Source organism: Sinocyclocheilus grahami, unplaced genomic scaffold (genome assembly GCF_001515645.1).
Source record: "Sinocyclocheilus grahami isolate Dianchi unplaced genomic scaffold, SAMN03320097.WGS_v1.1 scaffold61.1, whole genome shotgun sequence".
NCBI classification, from domain to species: Eukaryota; Metazoa; Chordata; class Actinopteri; order Cypriniformes; family Cyprinidae; genus Sinocyclocheilus; species Sinocyclocheilus grahami.
The window spans coordinates 4,162,972-4,187,539 of NW_015505240.1; the positions used below are offsets into that span (position 1 = coordinate 4,162,972).

The following is a 24,568-nucleotide window of genomic DNA, read 5'->3' on the forward strand; positions in this document are numbered from 1 at the left end:
ACGCGCTCGGCCAAGATGGCGGACAAGTGTCAGCCGCGGTGTCCTGTACTTTTCTGAGAAACTCAACTCCAGCCGCGCTCGTATCGAGTTTTGTTTGTATCTGTGCATCTCGACTGGAAGATAACGGGTAAGAGATCCCGTATGGAGCAGCGTGTTCAGTTCTGACAGTTCTGTGGTTCGAGAGATTAACTGCAATAGTTAGCATGCTAACGGCTAGTGGCCCAGTCAGCTGTCACCTGTAATTCCTCTCATCCTCTGTTTACATTTCTTATGTTGATTCCTTTGTGTTTCTTCTCGTGATATTTCAAAATTTTACTGTCCAGGTGCGTAGTTACATTTGCAGGCTTCGTTGATTAGTTATGTTGTGATTTAGCTACAGATTCTTTGCCTTTTGCCTGCTTGGTTTACACTGCTGTAAGTGTATTTAGTGTGTATGTTTTGTTTTGACAGTTTTGTGCACTAAGCACCATGATCCACATTAACAGCATGACATCGTTTTTGTGTGTTTTCAATACATTGATACTAGACCTCTTATAAGTACGTTTGTTGTTGTAGTTAAAGAGACAGGAATTAAAGACCAGGATGTGACATCAGTGAGGGGCGCTATACGTGTCCGCCTAGGAGCCGGATATAATGCAGCATATTGCAACATTCTCTCTGTATATGCACATTGCATATTTTTTTATTAAAATATTTTGTGTATTATTATGCTTTTAGCCACGGATGAGAGTGTTATCTGTCATCTCAGATCAAAATCTCAGACAACACAAAACGTCCTGTACATGACTGCGTTGCCAACTGTGTGGTAACACAGACTGTTAAATGGCACCTCAACTGAATTATCAGCCCTTGGGCTCCAGAAATTCCATTATGTCCTTTCTGTCTGGCTGCTTTATTGTTTACAATCGGTTCAAATGCAGTGTTATATCTGGGTGTTTTGTGATCCATAATGGCTGGAGTGTAAGCAGAGACGAGATTACTCTGGATGTACAGTATCTGTTTGGACTCCTAGCTACTCATTCTTGATTGTTTCTATTTCTCACATTTTAGATCAAGACTGAAACGACACCAATGGAAGTATGTGAATACTAAATGACCAATATAATGTTAAAAAAAATTAAAACTATCATATATTTGAGCTTCTTCAAAGTTACCACCCTTTGTCTAGATTACAGTTCTGCAAAGAGCTTTCTAAAAAATGCATGCATAAGTGTAATTACACTACCATTCAAACGTTTGGGGCATTTTAGTTGTTCAAAAATACAGTAAAAACACTATTCATGTGAAATATTATTACAATTTGAAATAATTATTTTCCATTTGAATATATTTTCAAATGTAATTTATTCCAGTAATGGCAAAGTTGAATTTTCAGCAGCCATTATTCCAGTCTTCGTTGCCACATGATCTTTCAGAAATCATTCTAAAATGCTGAGTTGATGCTCAGGAAACAGTCATTCTTATTATCAATGGTGAAAACAGTTGTGCTGCAATATTTTTGTCGAAACCATGATACATTTGATGAATAGAAGGTTCAAAAGACAAAGCATTTATTTGAGTTAGAAATATCTTATAACGTTGTCTTTTCTGTCAATTTTGATCAATTTAATGTATCCTTGCTGAATAAGTATTAATTAATAGTATTAAATCTTTAAAAAATATATATATCTTACTGACTCCAGACTTTTATAGTACGGTAGTGTATATTTGTCTAGAAAAGCATTTAAGCATAAACTTTTAAATCAAAAGGTTTTCAATAAAAAAACATAATGGGAAACATTATATTCCGTTAAATGTGTCCAATAGGGATGTAACGGTATGAAAATTTCATATCACGGTTATAGTGACCAAAGTTATCACGATTATCAATATTATCACGGTTTTGTTAAAATTAGATGAAAACGTTCAAAAAGAACTGATACACACACTGAAAACATTTCAATAAGTTTTATATTTGAAAATCAACAAACAACAAATACAATTAGCAGCTATATGCACTTTTTTTTTAGCAAAAACATTAAATTAACATCAACATGAAGCCCTAATAATAATAATAATAATAATAAACGAAACCATGATACATTTGATTAATAGAAGGTTCAAAAGACAAAGCATTTATTTGAGTTAGAAATATCTTATAACGTTGTCTTTTCTGTCAATTTTGATCAATTTAATGTATCCTTGCTGAATAAGTATTAATTAATAGTATTAAATCTTTAAAAAATATATATATCTTACTGACTCCAGACTTTTATAGTACGGTAGTGTATATTTGTCTAGAAAAGCATTTAAGCATAAACTTTTAAATCAAAAGGTTTTCAATAAAAAAACATAATGGGAAACATTATATTCCGTTAATAAATGTGTCCAATAGGGATGTAAATGGTATGAAAAAAAGGTATGAAAATTTCATATCACGGTTATAGTGACCAAAGTTATCACGATTATCAATATTATCACGGTTTTGTTAAAATTAGATGAAAACGTTCAAAAAGAACTGATACTGAACTGTTGCCATCTGGTCGACGCTACAGAGCTCTGAGCACCAGAACGACCAGACACAGGAACAGTTTCTTCCCTCAGGCCATCCATCTCATGAACACTTGACAATAACTGTGGAACACACACTATTTATTCACTCATACACTTATTTATCTAACACACACACACACTCAGTCTACATTTCAATTTGCACATAATATACCTGTACATACAACGGTCTACTGTTATATACCTGTACATACAATTGTCGATTTGTATATTTTTATTCCTTATTTACTTGTTCTATTTTTCTATTTTTTATTATCTGTGTGTTTGTTCTGTCACTGTCATTCTGTTACACTGTGGAGCTTCTGTCATGAAAACAAATTCCTCGTATGTGTAAACATACCTGGCAATAAAAACTCATTCTGATTCATTCATTCTGAATATACAATACATTATCCCTTAAATGTCAACCTTATATTTTGAACGTCCGTTCGTCTTGGCTCAAAGCCATTTGCTGCAAACTTTTCTTCGCGGAAGCTTTGCGTTAAACAAGCGAGATAACGCAATATTTAATCTCTAATCAATATTTTTTGTCCAATTATTTGCCCGGTTAGTTTTGGTATTGAGGTCAAAGTTACCTTGCATTCGCTATATAACAGTGGGGGGTGGTCACGAAGATGACTGAGCAAATTTGATGCGTTTCCCCCTTTTGCAGTGACTTTCTTCTTGCAAGATCAGCAGACAGGGTGACCGTCCTCGATTAAATTGCCTTCAGGACTCTTGTAAAAGCCAAAATACGACCAGACCACCGATTTGGTTCTCTTGGACGGCTGAAAAATCTCCCGAGCGCTGTCACTGCCTTCCACCATTTCGTCTCGTGCAAAAAAACAACAACAAGACTGCATGCTGCTTCTGCATCAGACTGATGCTGGCTGAACAGGATTTACCGCGAGTTTTCAAAATTGCGATAATCAAACACGGTTTTGATGATAATTAAATTTTAAACGGTAATACTAACCGTCAGGGCATTTTATCGTGATTTATCGTAAAACCGGTAATCGTTACATCCCTAGTGTCCAAATGTATGACCAATGCTATTTTTGTCACTGTGGTGTGACAGAATGTTGTTGTTTAATGATAAACACTGTATTTTCATAAAGAGAAACTGCATCTGTCCCCTGTTGTTGTAGATTAAACTATGTACTTGTAGAGGTGAGGCCCCCTGCTTTAAAAAATGTCTGACAGGTTTCAAAGTTCAATGTAACTTAATGCACATTTCTAACACCCGGCACGCAGTGTGCCTGATATCAGGTTTCTGATCGTGGTGACTGTCCATATGCCAACATAGTGGAGTACTGCTGTCTTCACCCCTGCTCATAATAAGGCTTATGAATCTCAGATGGTGTGATAATGTTTGTGTTTGTGTTTCTGAGAAGAAACTTGGTTTTAACAAAATGAAGTCAAAATTTATGCTACTTGCGCAATCTATCAGTTCACTTTTTTTTAAATAGACTGACATACTGTATAAAACCACTGCATGTCTTGTTCATGAAGGGTGCCACGTTGCCCATGTTGACATTCTCACCATATAATGTTTAAAGCAGAATGGTCATTGTTATTTTAGCTGAGCAGCTATTAGCAGTATTAATTGAACTTTGGATGTGTGTTCACATGATGCATGTTGATAACAGGCAAACCCTGTGGTAAAACCATACAATCTTTGCACCAAGATATGACATAAATCTTTGTTTTTCCACTATAGGGAGATCTCCAGTAAGTGTAAACACTTTGGAGACCTGTGAGTGTAAACGATGCAGCCCCCTCCTCGGACAGCCCCTCCTGGAGCTAGTGGGCCTCCGCCTCCCTCTGGTGGACCAAATGCCTTCAGAAGAACCAGACCTCACAAGCATGGGGCTGCAGCTGCTATGACACCGGCTGCCCCACCCACACAGCCAGTGACTGATCCTTTTGCCTTTGGAAGACAAAGTTTTTCACCCATGGCAGAGGCCAGCCAAGTTCCAACCACAAACAGCAACCCACTTCATATGCAAGGTCCTCCCCTGCCCGTGTTTAACCCAACGACTCCACCACAAGGGCCACCACCAGGAGCAGTGCAGGCAGCCTCTCCTGGCCCACCACCAAGAATTTTTACACCTCAACCAGTTCTCCCAGGGCCCGCACCAAACTCCAATCCTCCACCTGTAGAACCAGGATACTTTAATTCCCAAGAACCTATGCCCTATATAGCACAATTACCTAACCCTGCTTCTTCTTTCAGTTCTGGTTCATCACATCCACCCTTCACTGCCCCAACACCTCCAGTTCAATCCCAGACTCCTTTTCAATCCCAGCCAACGCCTCCCCTACCTTCTCACTGGGTGCCTGACCACAGAAGCCGCCCACCTTCTGTTCAGAACTACTTTCAGCCAACTAGTGATCTCCCATCTCAGCCTTTTCAAGCTCAAGCCCCACCCCCTGTGCCCTCTTCCCACACAGCCCCACCATTGACACAATTTCAGAATCAAGGTCAGTCAGCTCAACCAAATGTGACTGGGCCTGCTCCAACTCAGCAACTCAACTCCCACTTCCCGGCTCAAAATTACTTCAGTCAGTCAGGTGGACCCTTAGAGCCATGGTTCAATCAAAACCCACAGGATCCGTCTCAGCGTGCCTGCCCTGTCTCCTACTCTGAAGTTCCCAGTGATTCCGGAACTCTCTCAATGTTCTTTCGGGGCAATGATGTTGAAAATGAAGAAACACTGTCAGGGGAGGGACGTGTAAATGGGATTCATCACCCTTTCCATTCGACGACTGAGTTCTCTGGTCCATATTTGAATGACACTGGTAACATTCGAGCCGGGGCAGGGCCATGTGATTCTGTGGAGAATCAGGAATGTGTTCCAAACCAGGAAGTGCTGCCTAGTGAGCCTCCTCCAAGCCATGCCTTTGAGGGGGGGCCTAATTTGGAGACACCTGACACTGGCCCTCGTCTTGCCCGCTCTGCAAGTGTTTCATCCAGCTACAGTAATGTCAGTCACAGCAGTGGGCACGTTCCTCAGAGCGGCAGCCACATCCCTCTGCGACAGCAAGGTGTAGTGGGAACATTTATCCAACAGGAAAGTCCCCGCCCACCAGATCACCCTGCTTTGCATCCCTCCACTGGTGGATATTTTGAACAGATAGACTCCAATCCAGCTGCAGAGGCAAGTCCTACTTTCCCAACTCCTAGCCCACCTAAACCCGTTGGTGTGTTCCAAGCGAGTGCAAATTCTTCCTTTGAGCCTGTCCGCTCACATGGTGTAGGAGTTCGACCTGCTGAGGTTGACCGTGCACGTATGGTCATGGAAAAGGGTGGACGTGACATGCAGCCTGGCAACCTAGAACAACCTCCAGATAACTTGGAGACAATTTACTTACCGGAACGCCGACCCTCATCTCGAGCTCAGGGAGCACGACGCCCCATTGAGAGTCCCGCTACTACACTCTGGGCTCAAAATGACACTGCCAGTCTAGGTGCTAACATACTGTTAGCCCCTGCAGCACCCTCGCTGGCTGCAACATTTGTTCCAGCACATCCATCCGAAGTCGTCCAGCCACCAGAGGATGGCCCTCTTGATTTGCATCCAGCAAACCCAGATCCACAACCTCCCACTGAAAATCTGGAAATTCCCCCAGACTCCACGCCTCAGACAAGTGTGGGATATGCCTCCTTGCTGGTGACCTCGCCTCCCGTAGAGGCCCTGAACCAGCCTCTGTCGATTGCGCCACCTTCCAGTTTGGTTTCCTCTCAAAACCTCTTACAACCCTTCAATCAGACAAGTCCTCAAGAGACAGCAACACCTGTGCACCCACACCCTCAGTCTTCTGTGACCAATCAAATGCCTCAGAATTCTCCTCCAACAAATCAGTCACAGCCTCTTTTCTCTCAGACACCAGTAAACTTCAGCACTTCTTCCACTCAATGTATCTTGAACCTAGCACAAGTGGCAAAAGATGTTCAGCCCTCTGTTCAAGCAGCCCGACCCGTTCTCTCAAATTATGAGCTGCTTGATTTTTCTATGCATCAACCACAGTCCACGAATCAGGTGATGGTCCCAGCTGTCTCTCAGTCTGCCCATCCTGCGGGCTTGGTGAATAACACACCCGGCTTTTACCTGCAGGTCACCAAAGATGCACAGCAGGGTGGGCAGTCTGACAGCGAGGCACTGCCCCTTCTGCAGAACTCAAACACCCCACGACCCTGCAGCAACCAACCTGTCAATGATCCAATTCACACCTCCCACCCTGCCCATCCACCTCCAGCTCAACACCAGCCTCCTCCACATGCCCCGCCAACTCAACCTGGTGTCCCTCTCGGATCTGCCCTACCTTCCTCTTACCCACCCCAGTCTGGGAACTCTGCCCCCCAGCCACTTCAAGAACCCCAAAGACCTCCTTCATCTCTAGGTGATCAGTCAGGTTATGGTGCTCCTCCTGCGATGCCACCTGGTCCGGGTTACGCAGGGTACTACCCGGGACCCTACCCTGAGTACCAGAATGGAAGACTGCCGTACCCACCCCAGTACCCTATGGATCCCAGATCTCAAAGCTACTATCAGGTGCAGTGATGTAATGATCTAGTATGTTTCCACATATCAAAGCTTCTAAATTCCAGACTTAAAACATGACTTGGTAAAATATTCATAATGTTCTGTATGTTTTTAATTTTGTAGGATGATCCCTACCGTAGAGGAGATCCTCGATACGGATGGTATGATGGTCAAAATCCTGGCTACCGGGAGGCTGAACGTCAACCAGAGAGGCCAAGTTCTCAAACCAGCCAATACTCAGACAGACCCAACTCTAGGTCAGATCATTCACTCTCTTTCTGACACTTTGAGTCTGTTTTCATACTTGGTTTCTATTGCTTGGTCGCAATCAGGGTTTCTAGCTGTTTACCACTAGAATTTTTTATTTTACACCGTAACTTAAAGGGGACCTATTATGCAAAGAGTAAGTATCACGCGTTTGTTTTCCAAATTGCCTTTCTGAGAGAGCTTCTTGGCACTCTGTAAGGCTAATGTTGCTAAAGCTACCATTGTCTGTCTGTTTTCACTGATGCTGCCTTCACGTGCTACCAGAATTGATCGTGAATATGAATGTGGTAGTTAAAAATTGCATATGAAAGCAATGTGAAATCGACCGCTTGAATTTGTCTAGCTCATAATCATGTTCGGGACTTATAAAGTTTGTGTTAGCACGCAATCGCACCATGAGACCAGCTATGTTGTTATTTTTATAGCGCCGTGCTCCCCGTCTGTGTAATTCATAAATAATCTGGCAGGGTGCAGAATTCGGCATGACACCGGTTCGAACATATATGGCTGAACACCGCTACTAGCAGTTTCTGACATTTCCAGTGCGTGAGAGAGTGTTTTGTTATTGCTGGGATGCCGGTGCGCAAGCTCTAGAAACTCCACCCTCTTCTGAAAGGGGAGGCGGGAGCACCAGCTCGTTTTCATTTAAAGGGACAAACAGAAAACAGTTCATACCCTAAAAATGGCAATTTCAACAAGCTATAAAAAATTATCTTATTTTGAGCTAAAACTTTACATGCACACTCTGGGGACATCAGAGACTTATTTTACATCTTGTAAAAAGGGGCATAATAGGTCACCTTTAACGTGCACAAAATGGTTCCTGAATACATTTCATCATACCCAGAATCTGTTGTGACTCTTCAGCATCAAAAGCCCTAGTTTCAAAGCATCCTTAGACTGAGCATTTTGTACTTTTTGTTTTTAATATTAATAACATGTTTCCCTTGTTTTTCAAATTTTTGATCTTAGACAGGGGTATCAAGAAGACTTTTCTAGATCCAGCCGTAGTGCCTATGATGACTACTATGCAAACTACTATAAAAGACAGAATGATGCCTATGGAGGTAAAGACAGCACTACAGACACTTGTTCTCTATGCACCCAAGGGCTAAATATGGTTTCTGCTTTTTGCTTATGAGTCTGTGTTTGTGTATTCAGATAGGAGCAGGTGGTATGATCCAAATGCTGCTTATGATCCACGCTACAAAGCCTACTATGATCAAGCATATGGCTGGTACTATGGAGATGCCTACAACAACCAACAATATCAAAACAGGTACACAAATACACTTGTGCAATCAATGTTTTTGTACGTGCTGACACCTCTCTAACTGAGTTTTCATGGTAATGGTTGCTAGGGGAAGAGAGGGCTATGATGATCCATGGAGATATTACCCTGGTTATGACTCAAGCTTTGATGATGACTACCGGCGCCGCGATCCATACGCTGACGATTTTGACCGCCGTTCGGTTCACAGTGAACGATCAACACACAGTGTTCATTCATCACACAGTCAACACAGTAACTTCAGCTCACGGTCTCAACAGGTCTGTGTGTGTGTGTGTGTGTGTGTGTGTGTGTGTTTTTAGATCGTATTGTGTCTGTAACAAATTTCTTCCTTATACAGAGTCAAGTGTATAGAAGTCAACCAGATTTGGTCAGTGCAGCATATGATACCACTGGGACGACTCTTCCAGCGGATTACACCTACAGCCAGTATCCTAACCCTTCAGATACTGTAGATTACAGTCAGATTTCTTACTCTACAGACAACACCTGGACTGCCCCAGAGCAGCGTAAGTATTACACATAAAGCCCAATGTCCACCATGATGTTGCATTTAACATTGGGATTTTCTTTTAAAAGCACTTTTAGCTGTAGCTTAGCATAGATCATTGAATCTGATTAGACCGTTAGCATATTGCGCAAAAATGACCAGAGTTTCGATATTTTTCCTATTTAAAACTTGACTCTTCTCTAGTTACATCAAGTACTAAGACCGATGGAAAATTAAAAGTTGCGATTTTCAAGGCCTATATGGCTAGGAACTATACTCTCATTCCGGCGTAATAATCAAGGAACTTTGCTGCCGTACCATGGGTGCAGCAGCTAAAAGTGCTACCGCCAGACCCGGAGATCGGCTGAATGGATTCGAAACTCAACTGTTTAACTCTAGGGGAGTTGGAAAATGAGCCTATTTTCAAAAATAGTGGAGTGTTCCTTTAAAATTATTAAAGTATTGATTTTACACTTAATGCACATGCATTAAATGGATAGTTCACCCAAAAATGAAAATTAGCCAATGATTTACTCACACTCAGGGCATCAGACGAACACAATCGCAGTTATATTTTAAATTGTCCTGGCTCTTCCAAGCTGTATAATGGCAGTGAATGATGCCCCTATTTTTGAAGCCTAAAAATCTGCATCCATACATCATAAAACTACTCCACACGGCTCTGGGGTGTTAATAAAGGCCTTCTGAAGCTAAACGATGCATTAGTGTGAGAAAAATATAGATTTTTAAAAATTTATAAACTGTAATCTCCATCTTCCGGTCGCTCAAGCAGGCGCATTCACGAAAAGACGTTTGAGCGTATGACGTAGGCATAGCGGAAGCTCCGTGGAGAGAGTGACGAATGTGGAAGCACAGAGGAGAAAGCAAAACAAAACACCCGTCACAAACTAGTACTACAAAACCTGCCATATTTGTTTGAACCGGAGTATACTGGCCAGGAACTCTGCGAGATTGAGGAGGCTGCAGCACAAACTACAGATGTAGTTCACGTGGTTTCCCTGTGCTGTAAACAAAACTTGGTTCTCGCAAGATTACACTCTTCTCTACGGAGCTTACGATGCGCATTCCGCTACGCCTACGTCATATGCTCGAACACCTTGTCGTGAATGCGCCTACTTGAGCAACCGGAACCTGGATTACAGTTTATAATTTTTGAAAAATCTATATTTTTCTTACACTAATGCATCATTTCACTTCAGAAGGCCTTTATTAACACCCCGGAGCCATGTCGAGTAGTTTTTGAGCGTATGATATACTGGCCACGGAAGCTCCGTGGAGAGAGTGACGAATGTGGAAGCACAGAGGAGAAAGTAAAAGGTTTCCCTGTGCTGTAAGCAAAACTTGGTTCTCGCAAGATTACACTCTTCTCTACGGAGCTTACGATGCGCATTCCGCTACGCCTACGTCATATGCTCGAACACCTTGTCGTGAATGCGCCTACTTGAGCAACCGGAACCTGGATTACAGTTTATAATTTTTGAAAAATCTATATTTTTCTTACACTAATGCATCGTTTCGCTTCAGAAGGCCTTTATTAACACCCCGGAGCCATGTCGAGTAGTTTTATGATGGATGGATGCCGTTTTTTAGGCTTCAAAAACAGGGGCACCATTCACTGCTATTATACAGCTTGGAAGAGCCAGGACCATTTTAAACATAACTGCGATTGTGTTCGTCTGAAAGAGGAATGTTAGGATGCGTTCACACTTCGGTTCGGTTCTCTTGGTTCGTTTGATCGTGACGGAACTCACTGAACACCCCAAACAAAAGGTGTGTTCGACTTAAAGTGGCGCTGCTCAGACCGATTGGTGTGTGACATCAAAGTACCCATTCACCGATTGGTCTGCTCAGCGCTGCTTTAAGTTGAATACACCTAATGCCGTCTGCTGGACTGCATTGCCATTGTTGCTTGTACTTATGATTTTATTTTCACCACCTGCGAACTCACGAAGAGCTCATAAAAGGCACTTTACCAAAATATCCATATTCAAAACGTAATAATCACTTTAATGTAGCTTGCGCCAACAGCTGTACACGGAAGCAGCTCCGGGAGGATGATGTATGAGTTCAGCGTTGAGCATGTGCCGGAGAGTCTCGTGAAAACCAACGTTTGTTAACAGGAGCAAAGGAAGCAAAGTTTTTCAGTTCATAAATTCTATAATTATCTTGTTTATCAGATGTTCCTAGGTAATTACCTACATTGTAAAACCGTTTTACCCCTAAAAAAAGTAATACTTTGCAACTAATTGAGTTAGCTTGCAATTAGATGTTTGTTTAACTTTTAACCTTCCCCTTGATCCTCAGCTGTGCAGTTTTGTTTTGCTTTTGTGATTTGGTTATAAATAGGTCCATGATAATTGCTCAACTACATTATTTGTATCTGATATCTTGACTGTGATGTTATTCCAGATGATTCTGCAGGATTCTCCAGAGCAGTCAGAAATGCGTTCATTCCCTGGCCCACTCGTCAAGTAATAGTCCTGCTTTATTTACTGAATAAAAGTGTACATGTGTCTACTCTGACACTGTTAGAGCCACTTACACAGACAAACAATCCAGTCATCGTCTCATGTGTATGTCCACAGAGAGGAGACTCATAAGGTGGATGTCATAAAGTTTGCTCAGAACAAAGCCCAAGAGTGTTTGCGAAATGATGACCTCATCGACAAAGACTCCGCCTACCTCATCTGGGAGTTCATTGTGCTGCTGTGTCGCCAGAATGGGGTGAGTGTTTGTGCAGCCCTAGCCTTAACTAAGAGTGTGTATTGTGTTTGGTTTCTTGTTTGATACCAATTCCTTTTTTTAGTATACCGAGTAGTTTTTCGTCTTTGTTTTAGACAGTAGTGGGCACAGACATCGCTGACCTGTTACTAAAGGAGCATCGCTCTGTCTGGTTGCCGGGAAAATCACCCAATGAGGCTAATCTCATCGACTTCAACAATGAAGCAATAGAGCATGCTGAGGAGGAAGAGGCGGGGCCAATATCCCTTCTATCAGACACTTTCATGGGCGTGCCAGAGAATGTTGGCAAGGAGACGGAGCGTTTCAGAGAACTACTACTATTCGGCCGCAAGAAGGCGAGACAAAATGCATGACTTTCCTTCCCCCCTTCAGCCATATAGAGACCACTTTTCATGATCCAGTCGGTTCCAATGGATAGCATGAAGTCCTCGACCATATTGTTACTGGTTGAATATCCTGTTCAATTTTAGATTGTGGAAGTTTGTTCATTTAAACGAATCAAAATATTTTTTATAATAATATTGTCTAGTCATATTGCATGGGGAAAGGGAATACTTTTTAAATTTTTTGTGTCCTTAGCTGATCACATGCCTGCATATTATTTTATGTGGATGTAGATTACATCTTTGTCCTCATTGACAAAGCCATATATTTAAACAGTGGAAAGACAATTGAGAAGTGTGTGTATGTTTGTTAGGATGCTCTGGAGTCTGCTATGAAGAATGGCCTGTGGGGTCATGCGCTGTTACTGGCCAGTAAGATGGACAACAGAACACACGCCGCGTGCCAGAGAATGTTGGCAAGGAGACAGAGCGTTTCAGAGAACTACTACTATTCGGCCGCAAGAAGGCGAGACAAAATGCATTACTTTCCTTCCCCCCTTCAGCCATATAGAGACCACTTTTCATGATCCAGTCGGTTCCAATGGATAGCATGAAGTGCTCGACCATATTGTTACTGGTTGAATATCCTGTTCAATTTTAGATTGTGGAAGTTTGTTCATTTAAACGAATCAAAATATTTTTTATAATAATATTGTCTAGTCATATTGCATGGGGAAAGGGAATACTTTTTAATTTTTTTTTGTCCTTAGCTGATCACATGCCTGCATATTATTTTATGTGGATGTAGATTACATCTTTGTCCTCATTGACAAAGCCATATATTTAAACAGTGGAAAGACAATTGAGAAGTGTGTGTATGTTTGTTAGGATGCTCTGGAGTCTGCTATGAAGAATGGTCTGTGGGGTCACGCGCTGTTACTGGCCAGTAAGATGGACAACAGAACACACGCGCGTGTCATGACCAGGTAAACCACATCTACTTACAGTGACCTATGGCTGCATGGTTTCAAAGCAACAAATAGGGGCTTAAATTGTGTTTATATTTGTTGTTTTCAGATTTGCCAACAGCCTGCCTATTAACGACCCTCTTCAGACGGTGTACCAGCTCATGTCAGGACGAATGCCAGCTGCTGCTACTGTATGGGAGAGTTTTTGTGCGTTGGATGTGTTAATTTAGTAATTTACGCAATGCTTGACTTCACATACATCTTCTGTTTCTCTGACAGTGTTGCGGAGATGAGAAATGGGGCGATTGGCGCCCTCATCTGGCCATGGTGCTATCCAACCTCACACACACTCTAGATCTTGACACCCGCACCATTTCCACCATGGGGGACACTTTAGGTATATAAACGTAGATGCAAAGCATAAACACATTTTGTAGTAGCCCTGGATCTGTAGTCAAGACTGTTCTGTGTTTCACAGCATCTAAAAGTCTAGTGGATGCAGCCCATTTTTGTTACCTGATGGCTCAGGTGGGTTTTGGTGTTTACACCAAGAAAAGCACCAAGATGGTCCTTATCGGTTCCAATCACAGGTTTGTAAGAACACATACAGTTGATTAGAGATATGTATTCACACAACTATACACATCAAGGAGATAAAATGTGCAAATGCACATTGCATTTGTTTGCATTAACACCCATTCACTCTGTCTCTCTCCCAGCTTGCCATTTTTGAAGTTCTGCTCGTCAGAGGCGATTCAGCGTACAGAATCGTATGAATACGCTCAGTCTCTTAGCTCTCAGCCTCTCTCTCTGCCGAACTTCCAGGTGAGACAAACACGTATGCATGCAGTTACTCTACTAGGGATGTTTTTACAAACAAACTAGTTGGCGGCCTGTCTGACAGATAAATGGACTATTCAGTTTTATAGACAACATTTTATAATTAGGCTAGTTAGGCCTATCTGTACTAGGACTGTACAATATATTGAAATAAAAGTCAATATTGCAATATGGCTTAATGCGATAGACAAATTGTGATAGCTGCAATGATTAAATTAATATACGCATTGTGGGTTTCAGAAGGAAGTGCGGCACTATCTTTTTTTACACACGTACAGCTTATGATCCGCTGTTTCAGTGTCTTATGGCGGCTTGGTTCATTTACTATGAACCGAGCCAATTTTAGAAGCTGAAACAGCATATCACAAGCTGTACGCGTGTAAATGAACACAGTGCCATGCTTTACTCTGAAACCATCAGTGCATATATTTATTTGCAGACAAATGCCAAAATGAAAACTTGATGAAAATGAAAATTAACAATATTTATATTATTTTACAGTTGTACATTAAAATTAAATGATTTCTTTTATTCTAATTAAATACTTGATTTTGTTATTTTACATGGTAATGGTATTATTTGCATTAAATAAACAGCAAATAATACTATTTGCTTTTTTTAAACTGTTTTCTTTATGGTCACTGAAGGAGGTTTGAGTTGGTTCTTGTAAAGAGAAAACCCAAGTGAGAAAATCCAGATTTGTCAGGTTTTTCCCATGTTGTTTAACCATAAAAGGTTGGTTTGCACTCAGAAAAGTCTTCAGAATCAACTGTAATTTTTCAGCTTTTTTTTATTATTTTGACTGTATTTTTCCTATTATTTTGACTTCCCAACAGAATCACCCCAGTCATTCTAGAATGATTAATTCTTTCTAAAATAGTCCAATGCCGTGCAGCCCTAATATTTACAGGTCATGACCCTTTAACCTATACAGGTGTTCAAGTTCATCTACGCGTGTCGACTGGCGGAGACGGGATTCTGCTCTCAAGCCTTCCATTACTGTGAGGTCATCTCACGCACCCTGTTGAGCCTACCTGAGTACTTCTCACCTGTGTTCATCAGTCAGCTCATACAGGTACTCAAACCAATAGGCTTCAGATGATTCTGCCTGTCTCTGAGTTTACATTTTTGTCTAATCTTTCTTCTCGTGTTTGATTACAGATGTCTCTGAGGTTGAGGTTTTTTGACCCTCAGCTGAAGGAGAGACCAGAGCAGGAGTTGTTTATAGAGCCTGGTTGGTTACTGCATCTTAGACAACTCGATGGGCAGATCAAGGTGTGTCTGTTTTCTTTTATCCATAAGTCATCATGCCAGTGACACGTTATTTACATGCATTACTCTGTTCCTACATAGTACCAGTAAATTAACGATTTTCTTTTTGAATTAATAGCATAATACCAGAAAAGGCTGATTAATTGAAATAAAATTGAACTTATGTGATATGGCTTTGTAATGAGAAGCGTTTACCAACATGCTTGCCAACAATGAGAAACCTTAAGGCTTGTAAATATAAAATAAAAGCTTGATGGTTTAACATTTGAAAATGATGAAATTAAGACATTAATATTAGTATTGTCATTTTGAAGTTGTACTGTAAAATAAAATTATTATTGTTATTAAATACTCTTATTTTAAGTTAAAATGTTCTTATTACAATAGTAATATATATTTTTTTTTAATCATCCTCATCGTTATTATTATTGATTTATATAGTGATGTTTATATAATATATAATTTATACAATTTATAATTATATTGATGTGTAACTGCAACATTTTGGCCAAATTTTGCAGTCGTGTAAACAGCACAAACAACAACAACAAAAAAATCACATTTTAAATTAGTTACATTATTTTATCAGGAAAAATCGCAATAAATCAGGTTTATAATATTTCTTATTATGTTTAATATTTTATTTAATAATAATATTAACAATGATCATCATCATCAAAATCTTAATAATAATAATAATTATTATTATTATTATCATTATTATTATTATTATTATATAGTTATATTGATAAATAATTGCAGTATTTTTGGCCAAATTGTGTAGCTCTGAAGCTCTTTTAAAAAAAAAAAAGTAATAAATTGCAATCGCCATTTTAATCAATATGTCAACAGAATAACCTTTTTCCCCAAATCATGCAGTCATACCAGAGTTACTTGTTCAGTGAAGAAATGCACTTATATTTTTGTACGTTCACATTAGACTGTGTTCCGATCACGTGCATTTTATTGTCCCATTCAGGATGGTGCGATCACCTTACGTGCAGATCACAGCACCTCACTGCTTTATCACTGCAGTACGCCCAGTTCAGAAGACCACTGCAGCCCACCTGACCCCTCGACTCTGAACCCTGATCCCCACAATCCTCTCATGGCCTCCCTTCTGCCCTCAGCTGGTGTTCAACTCGTGCCTCCAGGTATGACTCAGTATAGAATGTGAACTTAAGAAGAATCTATTTTGATTCTGTAATCATTCACCATCTATTTTATTGTCTCCTTTAGCTCCTCCCACTATTCTTCAGGATGGGGCTGTCCCTCTGCAGCAGACCCCGCCTTCGGGTGAAAGCGTTCCATTCTACCCAGTGGCCCCGGGGCCACCACAGCCAAATTTTGCAGCACCGTTCCAACCTGAAATGCATGAGCAATACATGCCCATGCCACCCCAAATACCCACACAAATACCCCAACAAATGCCCCCACAAATTCCAACGTACAGCCCTACAGAAATGCCTCTACAGATGCCACCAGGAATGCCACATCAGATGCCCCCACCAATGCCTGGGGCTGAACATGGCTATGCCCCTTCCTCTCCTCAGCAGTTCCCCCAGACGTCTCCCTCGTTCACTGCCCCCCCTCCACAAGGGAAGGACTTCTATGATGAAATGGCACGCATGGTGAGTTACAATAAGCCAGAAACCCAAAATTCCTATTTATTGCAACAACTAACTGGCTGTTATTACTATTTAAAGTAATGTTACCTTGTTGCATAAAATGTAGCATCATTACTTTTAATGGAATATAACACATTAGTTATGTTAGTTTCATATTTTCTTGGATTTTGTTGCCTGTTACTCCATATTTACTGCCATCACCAATGTCGGGTAATATTGCTTTTTAAATGCATGACATTGTATTACTCGTACAAAGAATAGATTGTTAAATATTTAGTTTTTATGGAATATAACGCTTATATTCTATGAAATCTATTAAACCAATTGCTCTTTTTAAGGGCCCAGGCAGAAGATCAAGAACCACTTCACAGTCATCAGTGCAACTGGTACAGTCTATACATATACATACACACAGTACCGTTTTTTTAAATTAATATGCAAGTTCAGCAAGGGTGCATCAAATTAATACAAAATTACAGTAAAGACCTTTATGATGTTGCAAAAGACTTCTGTTTCTAATAAATGCTGTGCTTTTGAACTTTCCACAAAAATATGAAGCTGCACAACTGTTTTCAACATTAATAATAATAGGAAATATTTCTTGAGCAGCAAATCAGCATATAAGAATGATTTCTGAAGGAACATGTGACACTGAAGACGAGTAATGATGCTGAAAATTCAGCTTTGATCACAGGAATAAATTACATTTTACAATATATTTAAATACAACAGTTATTTTACGTTTTAATAATATTTCACAATATTACTGTTTTTACTATATTTGATCAAATAAATGCAGCATCGATGAGCATAAGTGACTTTCAAAATCATTTAAAAAAAATGACCAACTCCACACATTTTTACATTAGTGTATTTGGTGTTTAAACAAACTTTCTTCTGATTTGCAGACATCAGGTCGTCGGTCTCGCACAACATCAGAATCGTCCAATCATTCTGGACGGGAGCGCAGCAGTTCTCTAGCCAATCAGGGCTCTCCACCGCCTCCTCCTATCCCAGAGGCTCCACCACAGGACAAACCCAAGAAGTCCAAGAAAGACTCTCCCAAAAAAGTACATACTTACATATAAACATATACTGAGACCCACTGGATATGCATTAGAAAATCTTTCACAATTAAAATTTCGTTCTTCGTCAGGGAGCGAGTGGTGGCTGGCTGACCTGGCTGTATCCAAAGCGCAAGAGCGAAGCACATCTGCCAGATGACAAGAACAAATCTGTAGGCACCTACTTCCAACAACATCCTGCTCTCTCTCATGATCGTCTTGTCTTTTCATAGCATTGATTAAGAGAAAACTTTGATTTTTCAGATTGTCTGGGATGAAAAGAAGCAGAAATGGGTGAATCTGGATGAACCAGAGGAAGAGGTACAGCACAAGAATTTAGTGTTGTCAAAAGTACCGATGTCCGTACTGAAATGTAAAAAATGTGCCATTGTGTTCACACGCTCAACAGATATGTCTGTGATTGGCTACAATGATCATCGCTTCACAATCTCTTCACCGAGCACTTACACAGATACACACGGGAGCGTTTGAAAGCCACTTCTATCGGCAGATCCGTCAATGAGCAGATATATTAGGGATCCGCTGATAGACGCAGCTTTCAAACATCGGTACTTTTGACAACACTTCAAGAATTCATGCATTTCAAATACTGTATTTTATTGTGCATGCATCATTTTGAATGATGGTATTTGTATTAGGTTTGGGCCGATAGACGATGCCATCGTCCATTGCCGATGGCTGATAGACATCACGATGTTGAGCCGGCATGGTGACGCGCCGCATCAGCTAAAGTCTGTCTACACTGGATGCGACAAAGCAACCGTTGAAAATCATTTGAAATTTGTGTCAGCACGTCATAAATAGAACGCGGCAGCATTTTAATGTCGGGGATTTGTCGCACCGCGCCGCATCCAGTGTAGACGCTTCGTGCACACCCCTTCCCCCGTCATCATCCATCGCGATGTTTCACTGTAGACATCGTCTGATGCAAATTTTGTCGACATCGCCCAACCCTAATTTGTATGTGTTTCAGAGCAAACCCCCTCCTCCTCCACCTACCGGATTCCCCAAAGCTCCAATGGGAGGGATGAGGCCACCAGGAGCGGGTGGTCCTGCAGGGGGGCCACCTGTGAATATGTTCTCCAGGAGAGCGGGTGTGTCACCTTTTCTTTTCCTAATTACTTATTAATGAGAAATCTGTCCATTTAATAATCTTCTAGTAAAATTATATACATGTATTTCCTCTGGAATACAAGGGTTTAATTTTTCTAGAAGATACAGAATTTTGACCAAACAGTCATTGCTGCCAAAAATGATATTTGTTAATTTAAATAAAGCTAATAAAATATCAATTAGATAAAAAATTAGATAACTTGAAGTATTAAAATGACTAAAACTGAAATGAAAATAAAGATAAATAAAAATATTTTAAAAATACAAAAGATATTACAAAAGCACTTAAATTCATTAAAACAAGCTAAAATTAAAATGAAAATTTAAAATATAAAAATAAAAGCTAGTTAAAAATATTAATAAGTACTAAAATAGTATATAAATACTAAAATAACTATGTGCCAAATACATAAAAATGTTATTGTCTTAGTTTTTAATTTTCAAATTAAAAACTAAAACAGTACAAATCCAATAGTTAAAATAATCAAGGCATTTTATACATTGAATGAACATGGAGAAGAATGATATTTGTTCATAGGTACCAGTAGTACAAAACAAAGTAGTAAATGGCAATATTTACCTATTTATATTTTATTGAAATATTAAAAAATGTTAATCGGCTCACAGGGACTTTGATGAGCCAAACAAACTGATGAATCAATTCTTTGAAATGGACAGTTTTCTTCCCAAATCTATTACTATTCTGTGCTAAAGCGGTTTAAATCAAAGACACACTATTAAGTGAGTGACGTGACATGTGGCCAAGTATGGTGACCCATACTCGGAATTAGTGCTCTGCATTTACCCATCCAAAGTGCACACACACAGCAGTGAACACACACAAACCGTGAACACACACCCGGAGCAGTGGGCCTCCATTTATGCTGCGGTGCCCGGGGAGCAGTTGGGGGTTCGGTGCCTTGCTCAAGGGCACCTTAGTCATGGTATTGAAGGTGGGAGAGAGCACTGTACATTCACTCCCCCCACCTACAATTCCTGCCGGTACGAGACTCGAACCCACAAACTTTGGGTTATGAGTCCGACTCTCTAACCATTAGGCCACGACTTCCCCCACGATTAATGTCTCTTCGTCTTTAATCTGTCGTAACTGCAAGTAATGCTCTTGGCTGTTTGTAAGTGAGTTTGCGTGTGTGTTTCAGGTACTAAGAGCCGTTATGTGGACGTGTTGAATCCCGGTCGTGGAGGATCTAAACCGGCAGCTGCAGTACCGCCTCCTGCTGACCTGTTTGCTCCTCTCGCTCCCATGGCTATGCCAGCCAACCTCTTTACACCAGCTGCAGGTGTGTATGTGTACGTCAGTGTGTTAAAGTACATCACTGTAAGTCTGTGTGACGTCTAACACGGCTGTGTGACGGCTGTTTTCAGCCCCAGATGAGCAGCATCAGCCGATGGAGGGAAGCGTTCCAGATGCCAGTGGAGAAAAAACAGCGCAGACTAGTGCCACAGTGCCACAGGTACACAATATCCATATAAACACACAATGTCTACAATTTTACTTTTGTCATAACTGGCAGTTTGAGCCTAACAGTGGAACTATTTTTGGTACTTCCCAGCTAAATGTCTTTTTTACAGTTGGCATTTTATATCTCTTTTATTTGATTTGCTCGTTCACATATTTGTATATTTTATATTTTATTTGTTTGTTCATTTATTTATATTCATTTCACGTTTTTAACTCACCAGAGACATTTTATATTATTTTATTTATTTTATTCACCAGAGGAAGGTTTTTTTTTAAATTCTTTTTTAAAAATTTTTATTTTAATTTACTGATCAGAGCCGGTTTGGTTGTTTGTTTGTTTTTCTCTGGCATTTGGTTATTTAATTCATTAGTTAATTTTTTTTATTGGATCCTAATTCTGTGCAGACATGCTTTTTAATACACATCCACTATAATGAGTGTGTTTTCCATCTAGATGTTTAATCCGAATGCTTTGCCTCCTGGCCTGGAGGGAACCCAGTCTGGAGAGGTCAGATCCTCCTTTAATATCTTGCCAGTTCTCCTTTAAAGCCACTTCATCCTGTCACACCCTGCTCCTTCACCCATGAATTAATACAATTAAAACAACATGTGCTCATATGTACAGTTACTACCTCTGAAAAACACAAACACGTGAACTTGCATCTCTAACTGTATTCTATGATTATTGGCTTTGATTATGATCACACAAAGAGCATGAGTGTGTGCGAGCGTGTTTGAGAGCGAGAGCGCATGTTAAGGACTACATGCTACTGAGGCGTTGCCATGGCGACCATCGATCGTGATATAATCTTACTGTAGTGATTGACAAGAGATGTGTGATTTAAGATGGCGCTGCATGGAATTAATTTGGGTTTGTGGTGTTTTTGTTTGTTTGTTTCGTTTATTCCTGCTGTTCTAGCTGTCACGTTCTAGCTCAATGAGTTCTCTATCTCGAGAAGTGAGTCAGCATTTAAATCAGGTACTTTCAGCTGGTTCTTATCTGAAACACACACACATGCACACCTTTTCCAGACACTGCAATAATAAAACAACAGTGCTTTCTAAATCACATGCACACATGTTGTCTGCACGCTTCTAACACCACACACTTGTAGCCACACCTTCAGCACGAAACCTTTATATGTCACCAGCGGCCCTGTCGGCCAATAAGAAGGGCTCTTGGATTTCAGAGGCGTGCTGAAGATCGAGGCCCCGGCCCTTTTGGTGCACGCATACAGTAACCAATCACGTGCTGCATGCTAATCATGACTTTCTGTGGGCATGGCCGTCTATATCCATGGAGATGCATGGTGATGTTGCTCTCCTGTTCCTATGGTAACCGTAAATGTGTTCTCATAGGTTCCCGCTCAGCCGCCAGCACAAGGAGCTCCACCTGCAGGAGGCGTGACATTTTATAACCCCTCCCAGTTTGCACAGGTACGAATCTGAAGGGAAGTTTACGGCGAGACTGACATCGTTGCCAAATCAGTGTTGTTATTGTCAACTAAAACTATTACAAAATCACTTTTGTTGCTGAAATAAAATATAAATGTTAAATTAAAACATGAAAATTAGAAATGTTATTTTTGCAGCTAACTGAAATAAAGTAAGCTGAAGTACTAAAATGACTAAAAGTGAAATAAAAATAAATGAAATCTGATTAGAAATACTTTCTAAAAGCACATAAAAATGACTAAAGCCTAAACTAAAATTAAAACGGTATTAATTAAAAAAAATTAAAATGACAAAGCACTTAAATTTATTAAAACAAATTATTAAATAATTTAATTTAAAAAATGATTTAAATGAAAACTGAAAATATAAAAATAATTCATTCAAAATCATGAATACTATAATTGTATATATAATAATTTTTCCGTACATTTTTGCCATATGTACATTAACTGACAGTCACCTCTGATAAGCTATCACTAAATATTGTAGAAACTTAATTTGCTGTAAAGTTGCTTTGCAACGATTTGTATCGTGAAAAACGCTGTACAAATCAACTTGAATTGAATATCTGTTCATTTGTACCAATACAACGAAACATAATAAATAATGAATGGCAATATTTACCACTGGTTAATGAGGTAAAAAAACAAAAAACGAATCGGTACATCCCACAGTACATTAAGAGAATTGTTTTGTACAAGTTATGTTTTCATGTGCAAATGAGGTACTAAATTGCATGCATTTCCAGAAAATACATCTGGACATTGGATATAACCAGTTTTAAAGTTTTTTTTAATTTTTATGAAGTTCTTAAGCTTATTGAGTTATAGGAATAAAAGTCTGGTACTAAAAGTGCTACTAAAGTGGAGATTTGTCAAAACTCATTTAGGCCTTTATAGATATGTATTGTAACTGAAATCTAGACTCAAATAGATAAAAAAAAGTGTAATAAAATAAACACTTAAAAGTGTATTTGAGATGTTTTCTTTCCACTAGTCTCCACCAGTGCATGAAAAAAAAAGCGTGGTTTTGCATTAGAAACTGACATCTAAATGTCTTTCTCTGTCTTTTTCAGTCTGTTCCCACAAGCCGCACTCGACCTGGTCGTCTGGGACAGAGAGGATACCCCACACTGAAATAACAGTATCGCTGTAGTTCTAGATCAAACTGTGGTTCTAGACCAGATCCGACTGAAGTTTGGTTACTGCCTGGACTCCTGGAAGCGCCGACATGCGGCCCTCAGCCTCCCAAATAACATTGTCGCTGTCATAATCCTGGTTTTCCCATCTGTGCTGAAGTCTGAGTGAGCGGATCATTCTTCATTTCTCCTTCTAGACTCCTCGTACCCGTTACGGTCTAACTCTATCCTCTTGTTCTGTGTTTGTACGGACCGGGCGGCACTTCCTCAACGTGAGCAGTGTGAATATAAGTGCAATATGTCCATTTTTAGCCCTGTGTAGTTTGATTTCCTTTAATAGTCTGCTCATTTCAGCAAGGGTGAATGCGAGTGCATGTGAGCGCGCGTGTTTGTGTGTGTGGGGAGGAAATGTGGGCGTGTCTTGCTGATGGAAGGCAGCCAATGCATGAGTTAGAGGGCGGTCTGGCCTGTTGTACCAGAATGTTTTAGATATTTATTAAGCTTCCTGTCGGAATGAAACAGTCGAAACGCTGTTGCCGGACAGGATCCATACATCAGAGTGAGTTTGTGTACGCATAGTCATGACGTGCTAAACAAACCCATCTCTTTTTCCATCTCCTGATTGAATCCTTAATTTTGCCAGTAGCGAAGAATCATACAGTTATATGATTTCCCAAAATCCTGTGATCATTGTGTGTGTTATGCTCATAAAATATCATTTATTATTTTCCTGGCTTTATCTCGCTCTCTGATCGGTCGTCTTCATGTCTCTTAATCACACGCCATTATTCCTTTGCTCGTTCCGGGGTTCTTGTTCCCATGGTAAAAGCGGGGTTTTGTAATTCCGAAGGTCTGCTCTGTTTGAAGGAAGCTCAGACTTTTCCAATGTGTTTAGAAATTGACTGTACAATTCTTGATAAAGTGATAATAAAGATATTTTTGAGCTCTTTAATGCTTTAGAGTGTTTTTATTAAAGTACAGATATGGTACGTCTTAATTTTAATACGAGGTTATTAAATTTGCATGCATAATTTTATAAAAGAATTAGCAAAATGGTATTTAAAATGGTTGTAGATGGATATAAACTAACCGTGTTCAAAAGTTTGGGGTCGGCAAGATGCTCGCCAAGGTGATTTGATCAGAAAAACAGTAATATTGTGAAATATTACAATTTATAACAACTCTTTTCTATATCAATATATTTTAAAATGTATTCATGTGACGCAAAGTTGAATCTTCAGCATCATTCCTCCAGTCTTCAGTGTCACATAATCCTTCAGAAATCATTCTAATATGCTGCTCAAGAAACATTTCTGATTATTATCAATGTTGAAAACAAATGTGCTGCTTCATACTTTCTGTAAAATCCGTGATTT

At 40.0% G+C, this 24,568-nt stretch overlaps 1 protein-coding gene across 1 annotated transcript; it reads left to right on the forward strand.

The window, feature by feature from the left end:
• On the forward strand, window positions 1-24,144 carry LOC107584662 (protein transport protein Sec16A-like). Its single transcript, XM_016271373.1, has 32 exons — window positions 1-127; window positions 4,250-7,085; window positions 7,200-7,333; window positions 8,316-8,410; window positions 8,505-8,622; window positions 8,705-8,894; window positions 8,975-9,143; window positions 11,323-11,332; window positions 11,450-11,456; window positions 11,555-11,616; window positions 11,731-11,869; window positions 11,983-12,222; window positions 13,099-13,196; window positions 13,288-13,369; window positions 13,458-13,575; window positions 13,657-13,768; window positions 13,898-14,003; window positions 14,953-15,093; window positions 15,180-15,293; window positions 16,270-16,444; window positions 16,530-16,921; window positions 17,257-17,304; window positions 17,827-17,988; window positions 18,075-18,155; window positions 18,247-18,303; window positions 18,977-19,097; window positions 20,277-20,417; window positions 20,503-20,591; window positions 21,054-21,107; window positions 21,519-21,578; window positions 21,959-22,036; window positions 23,130-24,144. The coding sequence occupies exons 2-32, from the start codon at window positions 4,299-4,301 to the stop codon at window positions 23,193-23,195; spliced, it is 6,246 nt and encodes a 2,081-aa protein (XP_016126859.1). The 5' UTR covers window positions 1-127; window positions 4,250-4,298; the 3' UTR covers window positions 23,196-24,144.
• Window positions 24,145-24,568: the final 424 nt, after the last annotated feature.

Coding starts and splice junctions, on each gene's coding strand:
- LOC107584662 (XM_016271373.1), top strand. CDS start 4,299: ATGCAGCCCCCTCCTCGGACAGCCCCTCCTGGAGCTAGTGGGCCTCCG. Junction 14,004..14,952: donor TCTCTCTGCCGAACTTCCAG/GTGAGACAAACA, acceptor TAACCTATACAG/GTGTTCAAGTTCATCTACGC. Junction 22,037..23,129: donor ACCCCTCCCAGTTTGCACAG/GTACGAATCTGA, acceptor TGTCTTTTTCAG/TCTGTTCCCACAAGCCGCAC.